The sequence below is a fragment of the Pseudorasbora parva genome, chromosome 15, assembly GCF_024679245.1.
Source record: "Pseudorasbora parva isolate DD20220531a chromosome 15, ASM2467924v1, whole genome shotgun sequence".
Lineage (NCBI taxonomy): Eukaryota > Metazoa > Chordata > Actinopteri > Cypriniformes > Gobionidae > Pseudorasbora > Pseudorasbora parva.
The window spans coordinates 22,096,275-22,118,442 of NC_090186.1; the positions used below are offsets into that span (position 1 = coordinate 22,096,275).

Genomic DNA, 22,168 nt, shown 5'->3' on the forward strand with positions numbered 1-22,168 from the left:
GTTTTCACAACAAAACTAGCCCAAAACAAGCCCAATCGTGTCTCCCCACTCTCTAGCACGGGCGGCAGGCGGCAGCCTCCACAGCAGCAGAAGCTCCTCCAAGTCCTAGTGCCCTCCAGCTAGACCACTATATATTTATACATGTAGTGGGGGCGCCCCGCTGTTGTTACAGTAATACAATGAAAAGTAGAATACACAAATAAATTGAAGTTACTTCTTGTTCTGAAAAAACAAATCAGTAATGATGTCATAAATCACAAGCATGACACTTGTAAATTAAATACTTTTATATACAGTGTATTAATCTGTAATGCAATTTTACGAAATGGATGATGAAAAATAATCCAAGGAGCTCTACAATAATTGTAGAATTAAAAGACAGCATCAATGGATGTCATGCCACCCCCACTTCATGTGCACAAACGTTAAATCCAAAAATACAATTTTAGGTTACAGCTGCAAAAATTTAAAAAAATTTGGTGAAAAATTACTGACTTTATTATTGTTATTTTCAGAGCTTTTAATATACTCTTATCATAAAAATAACTTTATTAACATTTATTTATCTTCAACAAGAATCCTTTTAGTAAGGATACCTCAGAAATCTGAAACCAGAATGAAAAAAAAAAGTTTTTGCTCAAAATGGTGTTGTTTCCAAACAAAGGGAAAAAATAAACATATATCGGCATCGGTATCGGCATCGGCCAAAATCAGCTGAAAAATATCGGCATATCGGATATAGGCAAAAATCCAATATCGTGCATCCCTAGTTTCAAATATAATTCCTTTGAAGTTTTCGTGCTTTATGTAACGCTGTGTAGTGTAAATGATAAATCCCGTCTGACATTTGTGTTGGCTACTGTATACAGGCCACCAGGGCACAATACAGACTTTATCAAAGAATTTGCTGGTTTTGTATCGGAGTTAGTATTAGCTGTAGATAAAGTACTAATTGTTGGGGATTTTAATATCCACATAGACAATGAAAAAGACGCATTGGGATTGGCATTTAGAGACATTCTAAACTCTATTGGAGTTAGACAACACGTATCGGGACCCACTCATCGCCTTAATCATACTTTAGATCTAATAATGTCACATGGAATAAATGTTGATACTGTTAAAATTCTGCAGCAGAGCGATGACATCTCAGATCATTACCTAATATCATGTATACTTAATTTGCCTAAGGCTGCAAAGCCATCCCCTCGCTTCAAATATGGCAGGACGATAACCGCTGCGACTAAAGATTGCTTTGTACATAATCTTCCTCATCAGTTCCATCTCCTCAGCATTACAGATAGCCAAGAGGAACTTGATGCTGCAACAGAAACTATTGACTCTCTCTTTACTAGCACTTTAGACATAGTTGCTCCCCGGCGCTTAAAGAAGATTAAAGCAAATAATCCAACGCCGTGGTACAACGAGCACACTCGGGCCCTTAAAACAGCAGCCAGAAAAATGGAGCGCAGCTGGAAGAAAACAAAACTGGAGGTTTTTCGCAATTTGTGGAAAGAGAGCATGATTGCATACAGAAAGGCCATAAAAACTGCTAGATCTGCTTATTTCTCAACTCTTTTAGAAGAAAACAAACACAACCCTAAGTATTTATTCGATACAGTGGATCAATTATCAAAAAATAAAGCTTCAGCTTCTGATGTTTGTAAACAACACAGCAGTAATGACTTTATGAACTTCTTTACTAGTAAGATTGATAATATTAGGAATAAAATTATAACCATGCAGCCGTCTATTACAGTATAACTTCAGACAGAGCACTGTAGTGTCACTGAGGAAAAATTACACTCATTCACTACTAAAGGAGGAGAAGAATTGGCTAAACTTGTAAAATCATCAAAATCAACAACATGTATGCTTGACCCTATACCGACTAGGCTATTAAAAGAGATACTTCCAGAGGTCATAGATCCTCTGCTTAATATCATTAATTCATCTTTGACATTAGGAAATGTACCGAAAACTTTTAAGTTGGCTATAATTAAACCACTTATTAAAAAAACGCAACTTGATCCTAAAGAATTAGTCAATTACAGGCCAATCTCGAATCTACCGTTTCTATCAAAAATACTACAAAAGGCTGTGTCTTCACAATTATGTTCCTATTTAGAAAGAAATGGTATATGTGAGGATTTCCAGTCAGGATTTAGACCGTATCATAGTACTGAGACTGCTCTAATTAGAGTTACAAATGATTTACTCTTATCATCTGATCGTGGTTGTATCTCTCTATTAGTGTTACTTGATCTTAGCGCTGCATTTGATACTATCGATCACAATATTCTTCTGAATAGAATCGAAAATTATGTTAGCGTTAGTGGAACTGCTTTGGCATGGTTTAAATCGTACTTATCTGACCGTTATCAGTTTGTAGCAGTAAATGAAGAGATGTCACACCGATCACAAGTTCAGTATGGGGTACCGCAAGGCTCAGTGTTAGGACTGTTGCTTTTCACCCTGTATATGCTACCACTGGGAGATATCATTAGGAAACATTGCGTTAGTTTTCATTGTTATGCTGACGATACTCAGCTCTATATTTCCTCACGCCCTGACGAAACCTACCAATTCACAAGATTAACAGAATGCATAGCTGATATAAAAAATTGGATGAATAGTAATTTCCTGCAACTTAATTCAGATAAAACTGAATTTTTAATTATTGGACAGAAAAGCTCCACAAGTAGTAACCGAGAATACTGTCTAACACTTGATGACTGCTCTGTCAAGCCCTCGTCGTCAGTGAGGAACCTGGGTGTGCTCTTTGATACCAATCTTTCATTTGAAAGCCACGTTTCTAGCATCTGTAAAACCGCATTCTATCATCTTAAAAATATATCTAAATTACGGCACATGCTTTCAATGCAAAATGCTGAACAGTTAGTACATGCGTTCATGAGCTCAAGGCTAGATTATTGTAATGCTCTACTGGGTGGTTGCCCTGCTCGCTTAATAAACAAACTCCAGCTGGTCCAAAATGCAGCAGCTCGAGTTCTTACTAGAACCAGGAAGTATGATCATATTAGTCCAGTTCTGTCAACATTGCACTGGCTCCCTATTAAACATCGCATACATTTTAAAATCTTGCTTATTACTTACAAAGCACTAAATAGTTTAGCTCCCCGGTACTTAAGCGAGCTCTTAACGCATTATACTCCATCACGTCTATTGCGGTCTTAAAACTCTGGCCAGTTGATAATACCTAGAATATCTAAATCAACTGCAGGCGGTCGATCATTTTCCTATTTAGCTCCTAAACTGTGGAACAGTCTTCCTAGCATTGTTCGGGAAGCAGACACACTCTGTCAGTTTAAATCTAGACTAAAAACACATATACATAGTGTTTTTACACATACACATAGAACATTTTTAACTTTCATTATTCAATTCAATTGACTGATTGTTAGGCTGCATTAACTAGGTCAGCCGGAACCGGGAACACTTCCCATAACACCTGATGTACTCGTTACATCATAAAAAGAGTGGCATCTACGCTAATGTTGTCTCTGTTTATCCCGAGGTTTATCCCGGATCTGGGCCCTGTCCGGATCGGATGGTGGACCTGCCTGGACATGACCAGCTCATCCTGGAGTGTCTGCTGAGCCGTGTCAATTGGTGTCTCCTCTGAATTTGCCTCACTGGCACGACATGCTCAAAACCCGTCTTCGGCGCAATAATTCCGATCTTTCATGTATTCATACTCTTGTGTAATCGACGCCCCATCCCATCATTTAATTTCAAAATAAATCTGTCTCTTCCGTGATACCCTGAAATTTTGAATATTCCAATCTAATATGATTTCTGACCTGTAAAGTTGCCAGAATAATAATCTTACACGGTGTGTTAATAGGCCAGAGGAGAACTGGCACCCCGACTGAGTCTGGTTTCTCCCAAGGTTTATTTTTCTCCATCACTGTGAAGCTGCTTTGACACAATCGTGATTGTAAAAGCGCTATATAAATAAAGTTGATTGATTGATATTACAGCCGCCAGATGTAGTAGAACTGGAGGCAGCAGTATAGATGGTAGAGCCGCAGGATGGAACAGAGCAGGAGGCAGCAGTATAGAGTAGAGCCACAGGATGGAACAGAGCAGCAGGCAGCAGCATAGATGGTAGAGTCTGTGCAGGGCTGGTGGTACTCCAGGACAGGTTTGACAACCACTGGCTTAGAGTGCTAAAGTGCTAAAGGCCCAATGAGATTACTGCTACTGTATGTGAAAAGGGGTACACTACAGAGCCTCTCAAATACAACCATATAAAAGGGTGTGCCACAGAGCCCTAATAACTTGAAATGCAGCAACAACTTTTTGGAGTTAGGGTTAGTTCTGGTTGCTATAAGCACGTTCACACTGCAAAGTCTAAGGAGTGACAACTCATACTCGTCAAGACTTGTACCTTTTTTTCTGTGATTTTCTTTCACAGCACATACAATAAAGATATACCTCATACATTAATAAGTTGTTAACAACTAGCAGCTTTACCAACAATAAAGATATATATCTGATGCATGAATCATTCACAACAAGTCGTTAACAGCTAGCTGCTCAGTTCAGTTCTAAACAAACTGCATAGACATTAGGTAAATGCATTTGACACTACCTGAATTTTTCAAGAGTTCATTTGATTGTAGAATGTGGTTGCCATTGCCATAAAGTCAGCTAGTTTATATAGTACAACTTATGCAGTAGAATAATGGCTATGATTTCACATCACTGCCTGTGCTGAAGTGTCAGGCACAATAAATTGATCTAGCAATCACTTTTCTCTTAAGGTGATTTGATACCTCTCTTCTCTGATTGGATGTCTTTGAGGATCCGATCCTGCAGGGTAATGCGGTCCAGGAGGCTCTGCAGTTCTGAGTCTCTGCTTTGTTTCAGTGCTTTCATCTGCTCCTTGTGCTGCTGCAGTGTCCTCCTCAATCTCCTCTCAATGGATTCCTGCTCACGCACCTCCTCACACAGCCACTGGAGTTTTGTCTGAACAAACACAGGCACAGCGATAATAAAAATACTGTAATATAAAATTTATGGAAAAAAGTATAATTTATATATATATATATATATATATATATATATATATATATATATATATATATATATATATATATATATATATATATATATATATATATATATATATATATATATATAAAATAGTTGATCATATTTCATAATTTCATACAGTTGAATTAATCTAGCAGTATCCAGTATTATATTACATTATATATATATATATATATATATATATATATATATATATATATATATATATATATATATATATATATATATATATATATATATATATATATACACACACACACACACACACACACACATACACATATATATACACATACATGCATACATACAGGACCTGTGTGTGTGTGTGTGTGTGTGTGTGTGTGTGTGTGTGTGTGTGTGTGTGTGTGTGTGTGTGTGTATGTATGTATGTATGTATGTATGTATGTATGTATGTATATATATATATATATATATATATATATATATATATATATATATATATATATATATATATATATATATATATATATATATATATATATACACACAGGGAGTGCAGAATTATTAGGCAAATGAGTATTTTGACCACATCATCCTCGTTATGCATGTTGTCTTACTCCAAGCTGTATAGGCTGGAAAGCCTACTGCCAATTAAGCACATTAGGTGATGTGCATCTCTGTAATGAGAAGGGGTGTGGTCTAATGACATCAACACCCTATTTCAGGTGTGCATAATTATTAAGCAACTTCCTTTCCTTTGGCAAAATGGGTCAAAAGAAGGACTTGACAGGCTCAGAAAAGTAAAAAATGGTGAGATATATTGCAGAGGGATGCAGCAGTCTTAAAATAGCCAAGCTTCTGAAGCGTGATCATCGAACAATCAAGCGTTTCAGTCAAAATAGTCAACAGGGTCTAGTTCCACAAGAAGCATGTGGAAAAACCAAGGCGCAAAATAACTGCCCGTGAACTGAAAAAAGTCAAGCGTGCAACATCACTGGAGTGCCCAAAAGCACAAGGTGTGCAATACTCAGAGACATGGCCAAGGTAAGAAAGGCAGAAAGTCGACCACCACTGAACAAGACACACAAGCTGAAACGTCAAGACTGGGCCAAGAAATATCTCAAGACTGATTTTTCTAAGGTTTTATGGACTGATGAAATGAGAGTGAGTCTTGATGGGCCCGATGGATGGGCCCGTGGCTGGATTGGTAAAGGGCAGAGAGCTCCAGTCCGACTCAGATGCCAGCAAGGTGGAGGTGGAGTACTGGTTTGGGCTGGTATCATCAAAGATGAGCTTGTGGGGCATTTTCGGGTTGAGGATGGAGTCAAGCTCAACTCCCAGTCCTACTGCCAGTTTCTGGAAGACACCTTCTTCAAGCAGTGGTACAGGAAGAAGTCTGCATCCTTCAAGAAAAACATGATTTTCATGCAGGACAATGCTCCATCACACGCGTCCAAGTACTCCACAGCGTGGCTGGCAAGAAAGGGTATAAAAGAAGAAAATCTAATGATATGGCCTCCTTGTTCACCTGATCTGAACCCCATTGAGAACCTGTGGTCCATCATCAAATGTGCGATTTACAAGGAGGGAAAACAGTACACCTCTCTGAACAGTGTCTGGGAGGCTGTGGTTGCTGCTGCACGCAATGTTGATGGTGAACAGATCAAAACACTGACAGAATCCATGGATGGCAGGCTTTTGAGTGTCCTTGCAAAGAAAGGTGGCTATATTGGTCACTGATTTGTTTTTGTTTGGTTTTTGAATGTCAGAAATGTATATTTGTGAATGTTGAGATGTTATATTGGTTTCACTGGTAAAAATAAATAATTGAAATGGGTATAAATTTGTTTTTTGTTAAGTTGCCTAATAATTATGCACAGTAATAGTGGCCTGCACACACAGATATCCCCCTAAAATAGCTAAAACTAAAAACTAAAACTTCCAAAAATATTCAGCTTTGATATTAATGAGGTTTTTTTTTGTTCATTGAGAACATGGTTGTTGTTCAATAATAAAATTAATCCTCAAAAATACAACTTGCCTAATAGTTCTGCACTACCTGTGTATATATATATTAGGGGTGTAACGGTTCACAAAATTCACGGTTCGGTTCGATACGATACACTGGTGTCACGGTTCGGTTCGGTACGGTTCGGTATGTTTTAGATACAGCAAAAAGAAAAAATTGGCAGAAATTACCTTTTTTTATTATTATTTTATTAAAACTAACAAAGTATGATTTTTTGTTGTTGTATGATTTTACCCATCTTCTATGTAGTTACAGGAATAAGACATTAGCTCTTTACATTAGCGTGTGCTGTGCGTGTTGCGTTGCGTGTGCGTTGTAGGAGCCCCACACCCTGCAGTGTTTTCACATATGCTGCGTTTGCAGTCCGCAACTGATCCGCTGTTGCATATCACAAACACAGCATTTATTCATTATTTTTTATTTAAAATCCAAAAGTTTTTACTGAACATGCCTCGTCAGAATTCCAATTCTCTTTGTTTACTCTTTAATAGAAGTCAGGTTACGTAGCCTCCTACATTTAAACAACATTTTATTAAATTCATTTATTCATATTTATATACTTTAGATTTAGCTCACACAAGTGGCAAAACATTTAAACATAGTTTATAGCCTTAAATCACAAACATTTTAAATTAGAAACTTACAATAGTCTATTCAAAAACAGCCGACTCTCGTCTTTTCTTTCGTTTTTACACCCTTTTAAAAGAAATCCTGCAGGTCAAAAAGAACTTTGCTTTTTACCTCCAAGAAAGTACGAGTGCTCTCGATTATGGCACATTTTTTTAAACCTAAATGCCAGGTAAGGTGTCGTTTTGTTGCTTTACTTGAGAAAAAAGCCATGTGTTGACTTTGTAACAAGAGTATATTTTAAATGAGATGCATCTGTGGTGAAATTACTAGATTTTCGCGTCAGTACATGTTTATTTTAATGCGAACAATGTTCTATCACTTTAATGCAGCAACGCAGCGTAGCAAAAAATAGACTCGGTACGAAAACGATCCGTGCACTGCTGCAGACGCAACGCTCCTGGAACGGACTGACGGACAGCATCAGCGTGCAGTCTGAAAGCTGTCATCCGTTAACATGGGTACGGAAAAAAATACGCACCGCACGCACTGCAGACGGAGTATGTGTGAAACGGGCGTTAGCTCTCATATCCGCGGCTATAAATGGACCACTCGCCGCGGTGATGTCTTTTGCCATTTGAATAAGTTGGAAATGTCTGTCTAAATGCTGCGGGGATAGTTTGTGGGATAGTTTGTGGCTGTTTCTCCTGTTTATCGTCTTGTTGTTGGCGTAAAGACAACAAGATCGTCTTGTTGTTGGCTTTGATTGACATGACATGAATTATTCCCGCTGCTGTACCATCAGCAAATGCGACATACCGTTGTTTTTAAACCATCCCTTGCCAACACCATCATAGCTTACCAAGAATCCAAAGTTCACCCAAACACCAGACCTGTTGGTTATTGGAGGATCTTCTATTTCTGGTTTGTTAAACGCAATAGCCATTTTGCCACGAGCATTCAGCGCGTAGCCTACTGAGTAAGCGAGCACCTGACTGAGCAGCCTAAAACATATTTGGTGTCAGGGGCATTGCCTGTTATGTCGTTTTGGTTATTGGGCTACCTTGTTGAACGCATATTATTATATTTCACACACTTTTTTATTTTCCAAATCTAATTAATTAGTCCAAGAACCGTTCGGTACATAATGCGTACCGCGTACCGAACCGAAAGCCTTGTACCGAACGGTTCAATACGAATACGCGTATCGTTACACCCCTAATATATATATATATATATATATATATATATATATATATATATATATATATATATATATATATGTGTGTGTGTGTGATATATATATATATATATATATATATATATATATATATCACACACACACACACACACACACCCACGCTCACCTAAAGGATTATTAGGAACACCTGTTCAATTTCTCATTAATGCAATTATCTAATCAACCAATCACATGGCAGTTGTTTCAATGCATTTAGGGGTGTGGTCCTGGTCAAGACAATCCAAACTGAATGTCAGAATGCGAAAGAAAGGTGATTTAAGCAATTTTGAGCATGGCATGGTTGTTGGTGTCAGACGGGCAAGTCTGAGTATTTCACAATCTGCTCAGTTACAGGGATTTTCACACATAACCATTTCTAGGGTTTACAAAGAATGGTGTGAAAAGGGAAAAACATACAGTATGCGGCAGTCCTGTGGGTGAAAATGCCTTGTTGATGCTAGAGGTCAGAGGAGAATGGGCCGACTGATTCAAGCTAATAGAAGAGCAACTTTGACTGAAATAACCACTCGTTACAACCAAGGTATGCAGCAAAGCACTTGTGAAGCAAAACACGCACAGCCTTGAGGCGGATGGGCTAGCACAGCAGAAGATCCCACCAGGTACCACTCATCTCCACTACAAATAGGAACAAGAGGCTACAATTTGCACGAGCTCACCAAAATTGGACAGTTGGCCTGGTTTGATGAGTCTCGAATTCTGTTGAGACATTCAGATGGTAGAGTCAGAATTTGGCGTAAACAGAATGAGAACATGGATCTATCATGCCTTGTTACCACTGTGCAGGCTGGTGGTCGTGGTGTATTGGTGTGGGGGATGTTTTCTTGGCACACTTTAGGCCCCTTAGTGCCACGTGGGAATCATTCAAATACCACGGCCTACCTGAGCATTGTTTCTGACCATGTCCATCCCTTTATGACCACCATGTACCCATCCTCTGATGGCTACTTCCAACAGGATAATGCACCATGTCACAAAGCTCAAATATTTTCAAATTGGTTTCCTGGAACATGAAAATGAGTTCATTGTACTAAAATGGCCCCCACAGTCACCAGCTTTGGGATGTGTTGGAACAGGAGCTTCGTGCCCTGGATGTGCATCCCACAAATCTCCATCAACTGCAAGATGCTATCCTATCAATATGGGCCAACATTTCTAAAGAATGCTTTCAGCAACTTGTTGAATCAATGCCACATATAATTAAGGCAATTCCGAAGGCGAAAGGGGGTCAAAAACAGTATTAGTATGGTGTTCCTAATAATCCTTTAGGTGAGTGTATATTAGGGATGCCACAATACTCAATAACAATAATATAATATTGAACAGTTCAGTATGGCATTCCCAGTTCAAATCGCTTTGTTTGGTTTGGTTATTTTGGTTTTGCATTTAATAAAAAAAAAAAAATCCATAATTTACCTCCATCCCAATATACCGAAGAACGCGACACATCATTCACATCACATGTTAGTGCAAGAGTTTTATTTACGGAACACTATAGTTATTCACAATCACGAAAGTTCATTATTTAATTTGCGTGCTTATCCACGTTTTAAAATGCGCTTTTCCAGCGTGCGCACTAAACGCCTGTCAAACAAGTGATTACTGTACAAAGTAGTCGTATTATTGCGTTAATACTGTCAAACACACAAGGCTTACATAAACAGTCAGTTATGTCTCAAGTGAACTTAAAATCGGCATGTCTATATATTAGATCCACGCAGGTCTTAAATTGACAGCAGTGAAGTAATCATTTCTTGATGACAGAGGTTTAATTTTTAAGTTAACTATCCCTTTGATGTTAATACAACAACAAATGATAAAAAAAATCTATCACTGCTCTTTACTGAAAAATGTAGTGTTTTATTTTTACATTTAGTCATTCAATTTCACACTTAAATGCTACTGTACAGCTCTGAGCTGCCAGTGTAAATCTTTATATATGTAATCTGTATTATACAGTACACTAGGAATGTGTACAAGGTTTATTTTTTATTTTTTAAAGTAAAGTAAAATTCTAAGTTTAAGTAAGGTTTTTCAATTTTTTTAAGTAAAATAAAGAAAGATTATTGCAATCAAAAAATAATATTTTTTCTCCTCAACTTGGACTAGGGTTAACTGTTCCTGTGGCTTAAGAATAAAATAGCAAAAAAAAAAAACCTCACCTTTCCTCATATTCTTCATATTCTAAACTGTGGTTAAAAAAACCGAGGTATGTATTGAACCGTGGACTAAATGTATTGTTGCATCCCTAGTGTGTGTGTGTGTGTACATACATATATACATATATATGTATAATAAATAGATATATAAATTAAAACTTTGTAGTAATGCAGTAAATATGCATTACAACTCAACAAAATTCAATAAATAAAGACTACTGTAGCCTTCACATTTTCAATCAATGGTGGAGGGTCTCTTGTTAAGTGTGACTTCCCTGTGCTACCCAGTTAGATGGTTAAACAGGGTGTCTGATCAACATTTATAACAGCAAACCCCAGCATTTTCCAATATATTGTCATCATAAGCAGATGGAACAATTCATTGTGCTGTGTTATAAGGGATAAAAACAAAAAATTGTTTTATCAATTTAACAAACATACAAAGAAATAAGCTTTATAATTCTATTTGCAGAACAAATAACAACCATGATGCACACAAACAATTATTACAAATTAATATCTATATTTAGTAATACATTTGAATGGATCTATAAAAAAATGTTTGTAGATTGGACTCCACAGATGTATTCTGAGGAACCACAAACTGCAACTAACATGACTTTAAAGACCCCATGAAATCAACTTTTAATCCATGTGGTATAACATTTGAAGTAATTTATATTTGGAATGACATGAGGGTGAGAAATTAATGACAGAATTTTCATTTTTGGGTGATCTATCACTTTAATTCTAGCACCTTTACACAATTTACACAAACTTTAAAATTTGCAGTTTTTGCACTTTTGTCCAATCACTCTATAGAACAGTGGTTTTCAAACTTTTTTTAAAGCAAACCTCTTTTTTTTTTTTAGTTGTCGCGACCCATATATAGCCCTACAACCATTTACATTCAAATAAGTCAAGCCAAGCATAACAATACTTGTATATAATAGGTCATTTGACTTAATTCTCCATTAAACCACTAGATGGCACAAATATTCAGCTCAGCACTTTTCCACACAACTGCTTTTGATCCTTGATGCGTTCAACGCAAAGTTGATTCTGCACTAATTTGATAGCTAGGCATATCTATGGGACGGTAATTAACTGGTTAACTGCTAACCAACAAGACTTTTGAAAGAGAGAGAAAAACAGGTAAGTCACGTGTAAGTCTTATTGATTGCATTCATAATAATAGCCTACCAGTAGGCTAAATAAAGCGAAATATTGTACTACAAGGTTATTTTAGTTCCCCTCACTCCACAACAAATCCTTCAAAATTAATGGTATTCAGAACAGAAGGCTATAACTAGCCTATATAAAGTCAAAACTAAATAATTTAATGAGGAACTGAAAGTAACCAGCGTTAGACTCACGCAGCCTAACTCCCTCATTCGGGCGCGGGACTCGCGGAACCCAACGCATATAGAGTGCGGCGCGGGACTCGTGGAACCCAACGCATATAGAGTGCGGCGCGGGACTCGCGGAACCCAACGCATATAGAGTGCGGCGCGGGCTCGCGGAACCCAACGCATATAGAGTGCGGCGCGGGACTCGCGGAACCCAACGCATATAGAGTGCGGCGCGGGACTCGCGGAACCCAACGCATATAGAGTGCGGCGTGGGACTAGATTTGATGGCTGAGTGCGGCCGGTACTCGTGTGTGTGTGGATTTTGGGAGAAGAAAACTATTTGGATGATTACAGCAAAATAAAAAAATCTAAAAAGAAAACATCTAGAAACAAATAAAATGTTATAAAATAAAATTAAAACAAATTACAGGTGGAGGCAGAGTATAGCACGTTTTTGCCGCGTTGTGCAATGTAACCAATATATTGGTTAAACAAAGCCGATACAACAAATGTTTATTTCTAGAACGCAATGGCCAAACAGATGCATTTAAGAGAAAAATCCCCTCACCGCTCAAGAGTTTTTGTGAAGTGCTAAATTCTGTATGCTGACAAATCCTTTGATTATAACAAAGACATATAGACATTATAAAAAAATAGATTCATTGTGCAGTAATTTTTATTGATAGAGGTTTGTGAGATCGCGTTGAACTGAGATGATAGCTTTTTTGGAATTACGAGCGCACTTTGCGCGTATTCTGCCACGCCAAACAAAACAAAAAAACTATTTATACTTGTATGCGGCCAGGAGCGGGACAAAACATGCATGTTGCGAGCGGGTCTCTCTACTTGGAAACACCTCAGGAGCAGTGCTCACGCTGAATGGCACGAAGTGTTGGCTACTACTGGCTATTTAAACTGAGCTGTGTAACTTTTTATATATTAGATTGGCTATTTTATTTTGATAATGAACTGGCTGTGATGTCAAGTTTGCAATGCCATCACAGTTCGCATGTTGTGTGCACGTGATCGAGGCGCCAGTGCAAAAGAGCAGAGGAAACAAATAAAATCTGTAATAGTCATACATAAGAGAAGGACATTATTTAAAATTGCAAAAGTGTTTACTTACATTGTGCTATAAAACAGCCTAAAGAAAACAAGATTTGCTTTCTGTCTTTTGGGTTTCCGTTCCGTGAACTTGTTTGGAGGAGTGTCGCACCTCACGATAATGAACCAGTCAGCAGCAACTGTCGCACATTTCTTTTCATTTTTTTTTTTGGTAATCTGTTAATTATTTAAGTCAATATATATTTCATGTATTTATTACTTTTATATAGGCCTATATAATGATTTTATGAAAAAAATATATATATTTTTAATTTTTTAATGTAAGCTAACTCCATTTTTCTTAATTGTCCTGGCGACCCATTTTTTAAGTCTCGCGACCCTCGGGTTTGAAAACCACTGCTCTAGAATGAGAATCTCCTTCCATTTACTGACGAGCAATAGCAAGTAGCAAATAATGGTTCATAGCTATGATGTACACTAAAGCAGGGCCTTTAATGACCTATCCTGTTTCAATAAAACATACATCAAGACAAGAAGGAAAACTCTGCTTGTCAAGCCATTTCATTGGGTCTTTAAATGTACTGATGTAATATTTAAGACATGTCACTACAAACAAAAAGCAACAACCAGCTACACATTCATTTAAATGTGTTAAAATACACATTTTGGAAACCTGATAAAACATGACATTAAGTCCCTGAGAGCTGGAGGATGTTTCCATCAGTCTATTTGAGACAGTAAAGAACAACAGCTGTGTTAAGATGCATGACATTAGCTAGAGAAATCATCATCGAAAGCTGGCCTCAACAATACCTTAACTTCAGCAAGCCAGCGATGGGAATCTTTTTGCAGTCCTGGAGTCAGGGTAATGGCCTACAACACGGAATACAATACAAATTTGTATTTGTCTTGCTATACAAATTATCCATTTAAATCATAAAACTAGAAACTCTAGCACTATGTAAAATTAAACGTCTGAGGAGGATAAGAAAGAAAAAAATATTCTGAATTGTTCAGGGTGAGCTTTCGCTGATGCATTCTGAGACAGTGGCAGTCTAATGGAGAATTGTAAACCTCCCAGATCTTGGGCTCCATGGGAAAACCCCACCTCACAGATGAGTCAGTTTGTGAAACAAAAATGAGCGGATTTACAAATTTCTCATTTAGAGCGATGTGTGTGGGCCTCAAGAGCGAGCGATCACTGGAGGGGGCTCTGTCACCTTTAAAAAAATAAATAAAATAAAATAAATTAATTAAAAAAAACGAGTATGTGGAGGTGGAGAATTGTGTTTTCCCCGACAGCTCTCTTCTGTCATGATCAACAACGTTTGAATAGTGCCATGCTGCTTTAGACTGCTTTAACACATGATTAGGAAAGGAGCCCATTTTGTCACTTTTTTTCTTCAATCAAAGGGGGTTGCCAGCAGAAGATAAAAAGGTATAAAGGATGCAGAAGATTCCAAAAGACTGGAATATAACATGGAGGTTAACAGCTTGAGCTGAGAGCAAAGAGTAATTAAACAAGCTTTGAGATTCAACAAGTACAGACAACCTAGAAGAAGCAGGGAGTAAGTTCACAGCTTTGAGAGTAGACTTCTGTTCATGTGGAGGGAATATTAATCCGTATGGATTACTTTTATGATGGATGGAGTCTTAAAGCTACACTGTGTAACTTTTTTTAGTTTATTCTTAGTTTTTATTCTAAAAACAGTTAGTTCCTATGCCCGTACGTATTTTCAATGGCATTTTATAAATTTATGAAAATACTTTATTACTTGAAAGAAGTAAATATACATTAATGAGCACATATATTTTTGAAAGAACTAAGTGTTTTTAGAATAAAAACTAAGAATAAGCTAAAAAAGTTGCACAGTGTAGCTTTAACACTCCATCCATCATGTTGCCCCTCCATCTTGAAAGTACATTAGCCAAAGAAAGTTACTTTACTAATATTAGCTTGCATTTGTCTGGGAACCTGATAGCTGATGTTAGCAATGAAATGGTAAAAAAAAATAATGAAAACGTACAACTATTATTCATTTTACATAGATGTCATAATCTACATGTTAACTGACAAATTAAATAACTGCAAATTATAATAGTTTTCTAAAGTAACCTCATCACTTGAAGGAACACTCATGGATGAGGTTGTACTGGAAGCCGTGTTAATCTTGGACTAAATCGGCCACCGTAGAAATTAAAGCGAAATCAGAATGGAGAGGAACAGAAACTAATATTCACTGGATGATCATATACCTTTTCACCGCTAGAAGGTGGAAAATATCACAGTGTAGTTTTAATTTTGACAGCAATTTTTTATTTAGTCTTTTGACTAAAAATTTGATTTAATCTTTTGACAAAAAAAAATCAAGCCGAAATCTCGGTTTTCATTTTTCTAAAAAAAGAAAGAAAAATTTGCTGTTTTCTCAATTTTCTACTTTCAATATTAAATCAAAAAACGACTGAACGAATGATACACAGATTTTTTTTGTCATCCAACATTAGTTTTTATTTAGTCATCGCATCGTTTTCGACAGTGAAAAAAGGTTGTTGACGAAAATTATGACGAAAGACGAAAATTATTTGTCACAAAATTAACACTGGATAAGTAGATATGCTGTTTTGGGCTTCAACATTTTTTGGTTACATTCACTCCCATTATAAAGCTTGGAAGAGCCAGGATATTTTTAAATATTTATATTACAGATTGTGTTTGGCTGAAAAAAGAAAGTAATTTACACCTAAGACTAGAGCACTAGACCTTTAAGTTAAAGCTGCAGTCTGTAGCTTTTGGGGGTTAAAAATTATGCGAAATAAATTTGAGCAAGTATATAACCTATAATAATATAATATATATGGTTTATAAATAAATAAAACTATCTGCTTACCTTAGCTCAATTTACATCTGAAAACTTGTAATAATGTTTTTAATTCCAGTGGTACTGGTAGATTTCGCTGGAAATTCAAGCATATCTTTGCATCAAATCCATACACATAAAGAAGGTGTCCCAGCTAGTAGGCTATATAGTGTGTATGAGAATATAGAAGGAGGAGATTTATAGCCTTTTCTCACATCACTTGATATAATTAAACTTATCAATGTAATGGCAGATCTAGAAAGGTTCAGACAATCCTCAGTGACAACTGAAGATTCACCTGTTGTAAAATGCAAAAGACTTTTCAAAAGACAAAAGAATTTTCTTTGTTGTGCCCTTCTCATTTGGCTATGTGCATTATGGTAAAAACCAATCATTTTGTGCTAGCTATGAGAGGGAGCAATTCACCTCTACTCCAGATTGATTTGTTGGTATATGACGATAAGAAATTAGACTGCACAGAAATACAGGTAGCCCAAATACACATTAAATGTATTCACGCAATGCTGATGTTAACATTAACTATGTGAAAACAAAGTATAATTTGCACAGTGTGATGTGATATGATAAATAATCGTCAAATTTAATTGTCATGATTTATTGCTTTTACTTTAGTGTTGCAAGTGTGCTTTGTAGTGCACTGTAGTGTGTGTGTAGGTACTTCAAGCTTGGCGGCTGAGTCTTTTGACAAAAACTGGCAGGCTGAGTCAATTTCTGCCCCTACGGCATGGAGGATGGACTCCTGCTCTGTCTGGAGGCCCATGACCCTCTCATGCAGCTCTGCCATGGAGTGCTCTGCAGTCTGCCGCCTCTCCTTCTCCCTCTCTGCTAAATTCCCCTATATTGGAGACATTAAAAAAAACATCCAAGACAATCAGATATGTGTGCAAGCACAACAGTGCCCAGCTATTAATAAAAGGAAAATAACGTGTCAATGCGTCCAGTGTGATCTTACCTCTTTTATTACAGTAGGCTAATAATAATTATATGTTACCATTGTGCAAGACATATCAGTATTGCATGTAGGAATACAGAAGCACAAATACAAAAATAATCTATCACATTGGTTGTGACCAGGGCAAATGTGGGTTAAAATCAACCATGGCAAGTAAAACTTATTAAAGGTGCCCTAGAATGAAAAATTGAATTAACATTGCCATAGTAAAATAATAAGAGTTCAGTACATGGACATCACATACAGTGAATCTCAAACACCATTGCCTCCATCTTCATATGTAAATCTTGTGCATGAAAAACACCACAGAAAAAATAAGAGATTCTCAACATAACGCCAACTGTGGCGCAATTGTTGGGATCATTAATATGTACGGCCCCAACATTTGCATGTCGGTACATGTGCAATGTCAGGTGGAACTGCGCAGCCGAATCAGCAGGTAAACAAGCGTCACACAAGGATAGGAAAAATGGCAGATCATGGACATAAATGTCATGTACCATGCTGTGCAGGGGACGTGAGGACTTTTCATAACCTTCCCACAGATAAAAAATGTCAACTGTCATGGTTGATGTTTATTATAATCGGATCTCGCAACAATTTAATTCAAAATCTTTCGTTTGCTCGGCTCAATTCAAAGCAGGGATAGTTTTTCCAACCTGGGACAATATCAAGCAAGCTTCACTCTTTGCTCTTTTTGATGAAAAAAAGACGAGTCTAAAATGTAGCTTAAAAAATAAAAAGTTGAACAAAAAGCACTGGTTTTGGTTTTGTCGGGGGAAAAGGAGTAGCGTTCGAGTGTTCGTGCTTACGGGTGACAGATTTCAGTCATTTAAATTCCCCAATCAGAGCTTTTTTGTGAAAAGAACATACTATCCAGTGTTTTACCTAAACGTGTGCAATCTGGCAACCATATGCAAGCGCAGATTATCTGAAAACAGAATTCCTGGCTTTTAAAGGTATAGGCCTACATAAAACAAAATACACCATACAGATGTCCCTCATTTAAAGGTAAACTCAAAATTAAGCATGATTTCAATATCAAGGTATAAACTATGAATTTTTGAAAATTGTGCAGGTTATCTATGTTGTACAATGTAACATATTTCCAGAAAATGACATTATGACAAAAAGTGACAAAAATGACAAAAGCATATACAATTTCAGATTGAATGTCTAGAAAAAGAGCCTTCATCTTTTTTTATAATTTTATCACTGATGTGACAAGTGACAAAGATCAGTGATACCTTCACATCCAGCTCTTTTCTGAAGGCGTGGTATTTGCGGAGGAGCTGAGCATGACTGTCCTCGCTGGACCTCAACTGCTCCGTCAGTTTATCACATTCAGCCTTCATTTTGTCCAGCTTCAGCTGCAGAGTTCTTCTCAGTTCACTATCTGCTACTACCTCTGACTACACAAATAAAGAAACAATATAATTATTATTATCACATTATATTATTTTCTTCCCACAATATAACAGTTCACTAGCTTGGATAAATAGTGAACTTTGGTGTTTGGTTCTAGGGGCAAGAAATCAATGATCAGTGCATCTGGAAAGAATTCAATGCACTTCACTTTATCATTTTGTAATGTTACAGACTTATTCAGAAATAGATTCAAATCGTTGTTTTATTCCTCAGTTCTACAAACAATTTGTTTAACATATTTGCAAATGTATTGAAAATAAATAATGGAAAAAATTACAAAGTACAATGCTTTGTTGAAGAACCTTTGGCACCAATTACAGCCTCAAGTCTTTTTGAGTATAATGCTACAAGCTTAGTGCACATATTTTTGGGCATTTTCTCCCATTGTCTTTTGTTCAGGACCTCTCAAGCTCCATCAGGTTGGATGGGGAGCACATGTGCACGGCCATTTTTAGATCTCTTATGAGATATTTAATCGGGTTCAAGTCTGAGCTCTGGCTGGGCCACTTAAAAGTATATATTTTGTTGTGCTAAAGTAAAGTGCTAGTGTAAAGACAGATTTAGCCATCTCTGTGTGACCAAATTTGAAATCTTAGTTTTATATTTTTTTGTGGATGTCCTGGACAAGTGGACAAGCATTAATGTCAAGCGCTGCAAAAAAACAAACAAAAAAAAACCCCTTTACAGATTTTAAAAAGCCTACGTGTGAGTAAATATGGGGTGAGTAACTATTTCTATTATCATGTAAAGACTATCAGATGTTTCATTGAAAATATTCAAACCTTAAGGTCTCTGACAAGAGTCTCCAGTTCTCCTCTCTCTCGCTGGTATAGTCTAAGCATGTCGTGTATGTCTCTGTCCTGTTTTTCTTTGCATTCTTGCTGTGTTGCTCTGAGTTTGCTCAGCTCCTTCTGATGCACCTGCCTCTCCAGTTCCAGCTGTCGTCCAAAAGAGGAGCTCTCTTCCTGCGCCGCAGTAAGCTGTTTTTCAAGATCCTTCTTGGAGCTCTCTAGCTCAGCCAGTCTGGCAGTGAGGTCAGCTCTTGCAACACTCAGGTTCTTGACTGAGCTCTGGAGATCCAGCAGATATTTCTGCTCCTCATCTCTTCTCTGCTCCTGGAGCTCCACAAGCTCCTTCAGCCTGACGTTATCCTCTTTCATTCGGACCTGTAAGGAGATCTGCTTCAGGACCTCCTCCTCTTGGCCTCTCAAGCTTAACTGAGCCTCTCTGAGCTCATGTTCTAAAGTGACAAGCCGTGAACGAGCTTCAGCAAGATCCACATCACAGCGCCGCACATCCTCTTCACGCTGAGCAAGACGTCCAAGGGCGTCGGCGAGCTGTCGGCGTGCACCCTCTGCCTGCTGGCTAAGAATACCTTCTCTCTCTTTGCTCTGAAGATCACAACAAATTAATTATATATGAAAAGCCATTGACGTTTTTAATTTGGGAAGTGTGGCAAAAAAGCTAATTTTTTATCCTACCCCAGTGTTGTTTCTGCTTTGCTCCTTTAGTTCCTGCAGCTCTTGTTCCAGTCTTTTGCACTTAGTCTTCCACTGGCGGACTGCTTTCTGAGCTTTAGAGTGCAGCTCCTCTCGACTTCTCTCACTCTCACTCAGCTGGGCCTCCAGACGGGCACATTCTGACCCATTGTCCTCTGAATGAGACTGGATCTCTTTCAGTTGGGCTAACATCTTCAACTGCTGCTGCTCACGGCGTTGCAGATCTGCAGAAAGAGCCTGGAGGGGAGGGGAGGGGAGGGGAGGGGAGGGGAGGGGAGGGGAGGGGAGGGGAGGGGAGGGGAGGGGAGGGGAGGGGAGGGGAGGGGAGGGGAGGGGAGGGAAGGGAAGGGAAGGGAAGGGAAGGGAAGGGAAGGGAAGGGAAGGGAAGGGAAGGGAAGGGAAGGGAAGGGAAGGGAAGGGAAGGGAAGGGAAGGGAAGGGAAGGGAAGGGAAGGGAAGGGAAGGGAAGGGAAGGGAAGGGAAGGGAAGGGAAGGGAAATTTTAATATTTCTTTTTACATATATTTTTTTATTTATTTATTTATTTATGTATGTATGTATGTATTTATGCATTCATTTATTTTTTTACATTTATTTATTCCCACAAGTATTTATTTTTACATTTGATTGAGAGCACACCCACAGAATTGTCAGATCAGCTGAGCTAAGCGATAGAGAAGAGCTGACAGTAAATGATGGCCGGATAGTTCTTTCACAGACACCAAACTTATCAGTGTTTCCAGAAGTTTGACCCATTGAGAGATACGTTTCACTGGTAATTGTGGCACGCACAATAATCCATTAACTTTGCACTATCCACAAACAAATGCCTTTAAACTTGTATGTGCAAAACACAGACTTGCATGAATGTGCTGAAGTTTGTATAAATAGTCATTTTTGTGAATGCAAATGTTTTATTTTGCATTAGTGTATCATAATTTGCGCATGCAACAAATAAGATGTGAATTTGTGGATCATGTGACATGCATGCATTAATTGGCTTTTTTTCTGCGTTGATCATTTCATTCATTTGGATTTTGAGACCTTCATTTCGTATTTTCAAGCATTTCGCAACCCACACACAAACTACCAATTAATACATCTGGTCCTGATTATTAATGTATGCACAAATACCAAATGTGCATTTCTACATTTAAACTAATACTTTACCACTTGTGTGTGCAAAATCCAGATATACATGAATGAGCAGCATTTTGTACAAATAGAGGCATAACTGTGAATATAGAAATTCTATTTTGTATTAATGTCGGCCAGAATTTGAGCGTGCAAGGAGTAAGATGTGCATTTGTGGATCCAGTGACACACGTGCATTCATTGACTTGTTTGCGAGTCAATCCTTTTTGATTCATTTGGATTTTGAGACTTTCATTTCGCCGGTTTGGCCTTGCACGATCCAAACACACAGCTTGTCGAAGAAAACATGCTACCACTAGATGGCAGTATCCTGCCAAACCAGACAACGGCATTGTTATATGTTTCCAATCCTCCTTATGAAGAAGAGTAAATGATTAACAGTAGTTTAACATTAAAAATGTATTAATAATGCACACTTTGTATAGGCAAGCAGATTAAATAAGGTTCATACTTGCGTATACTCTTTAAAAAAAAAAAAAAAAAAAAAAACACTTGGATGGGTTTTTATCATTACAGGATGGTTGTGTACAGGCACTGCCTGCCAACACACATTTCCATACAATCAGCTTGTAAAAGTGCATGAACCATTATATGACCCCTTTAACACTAAATAACAGCCCTAATATTAGTGATATTACAGCACTAATAACAGCAAAGTAGTCTGTAGTCTTGGTCTGCTTCAAACCATCTTCAAGGACAACTCCGGCAAATTTTTAAGTTTATCTTGACCGTTATACCTTGGTGAGTACAGTCTATAGAAAAAAAAAAAAAGATTGGTGCTTGC

The 22,168-nt window shown here is 37.6% G+C and overlaps 1 protein-coding gene across 2 annotated transcripts in view; it reads right to left on the bottom strand.

The window, feature by feature from the left end:
• Nucleotides 1–22,168, bottom strand: part of LOC137041283 (centrosomal protein of 128 kDa-like) — a 143,153-nt gene that overhangs the window by 56,515 nt on the left and 64,470 nt on the right. For both annotated transcript variants that reach the window (XM_067417378.1, XM_067417379.1), the window contains 6 exons: nucleotides 20,214–20,468; nucleotides 19,515–20,123; nucleotides 18,552–18,716; nucleotides 17,011–17,187; nucleotides 14,287–14,346; nucleotides 4,803–4,995 (listed from right to left, as the gene is read on the bottom strand). In XM_067417378.1, the coding sequence (XP_067273479.1) occupies nucleotides 4,803–4,995; nucleotides 14,287–14,346; nucleotides 17,011–17,187; nucleotides 18,552–18,716; nucleotides 19,515–20,123; nucleotides 20,214–20,468 (1,459 nt within the window). The remainder of the gene's footprint in view (nucleotides 1–4,802; nucleotides 4,996–14,286; nucleotides 14,347–17,010; nucleotides 17,188–18,551; nucleotides 18,717–19,514; nucleotides 20,124–20,213; nucleotides 20,469–22,168) is intronic.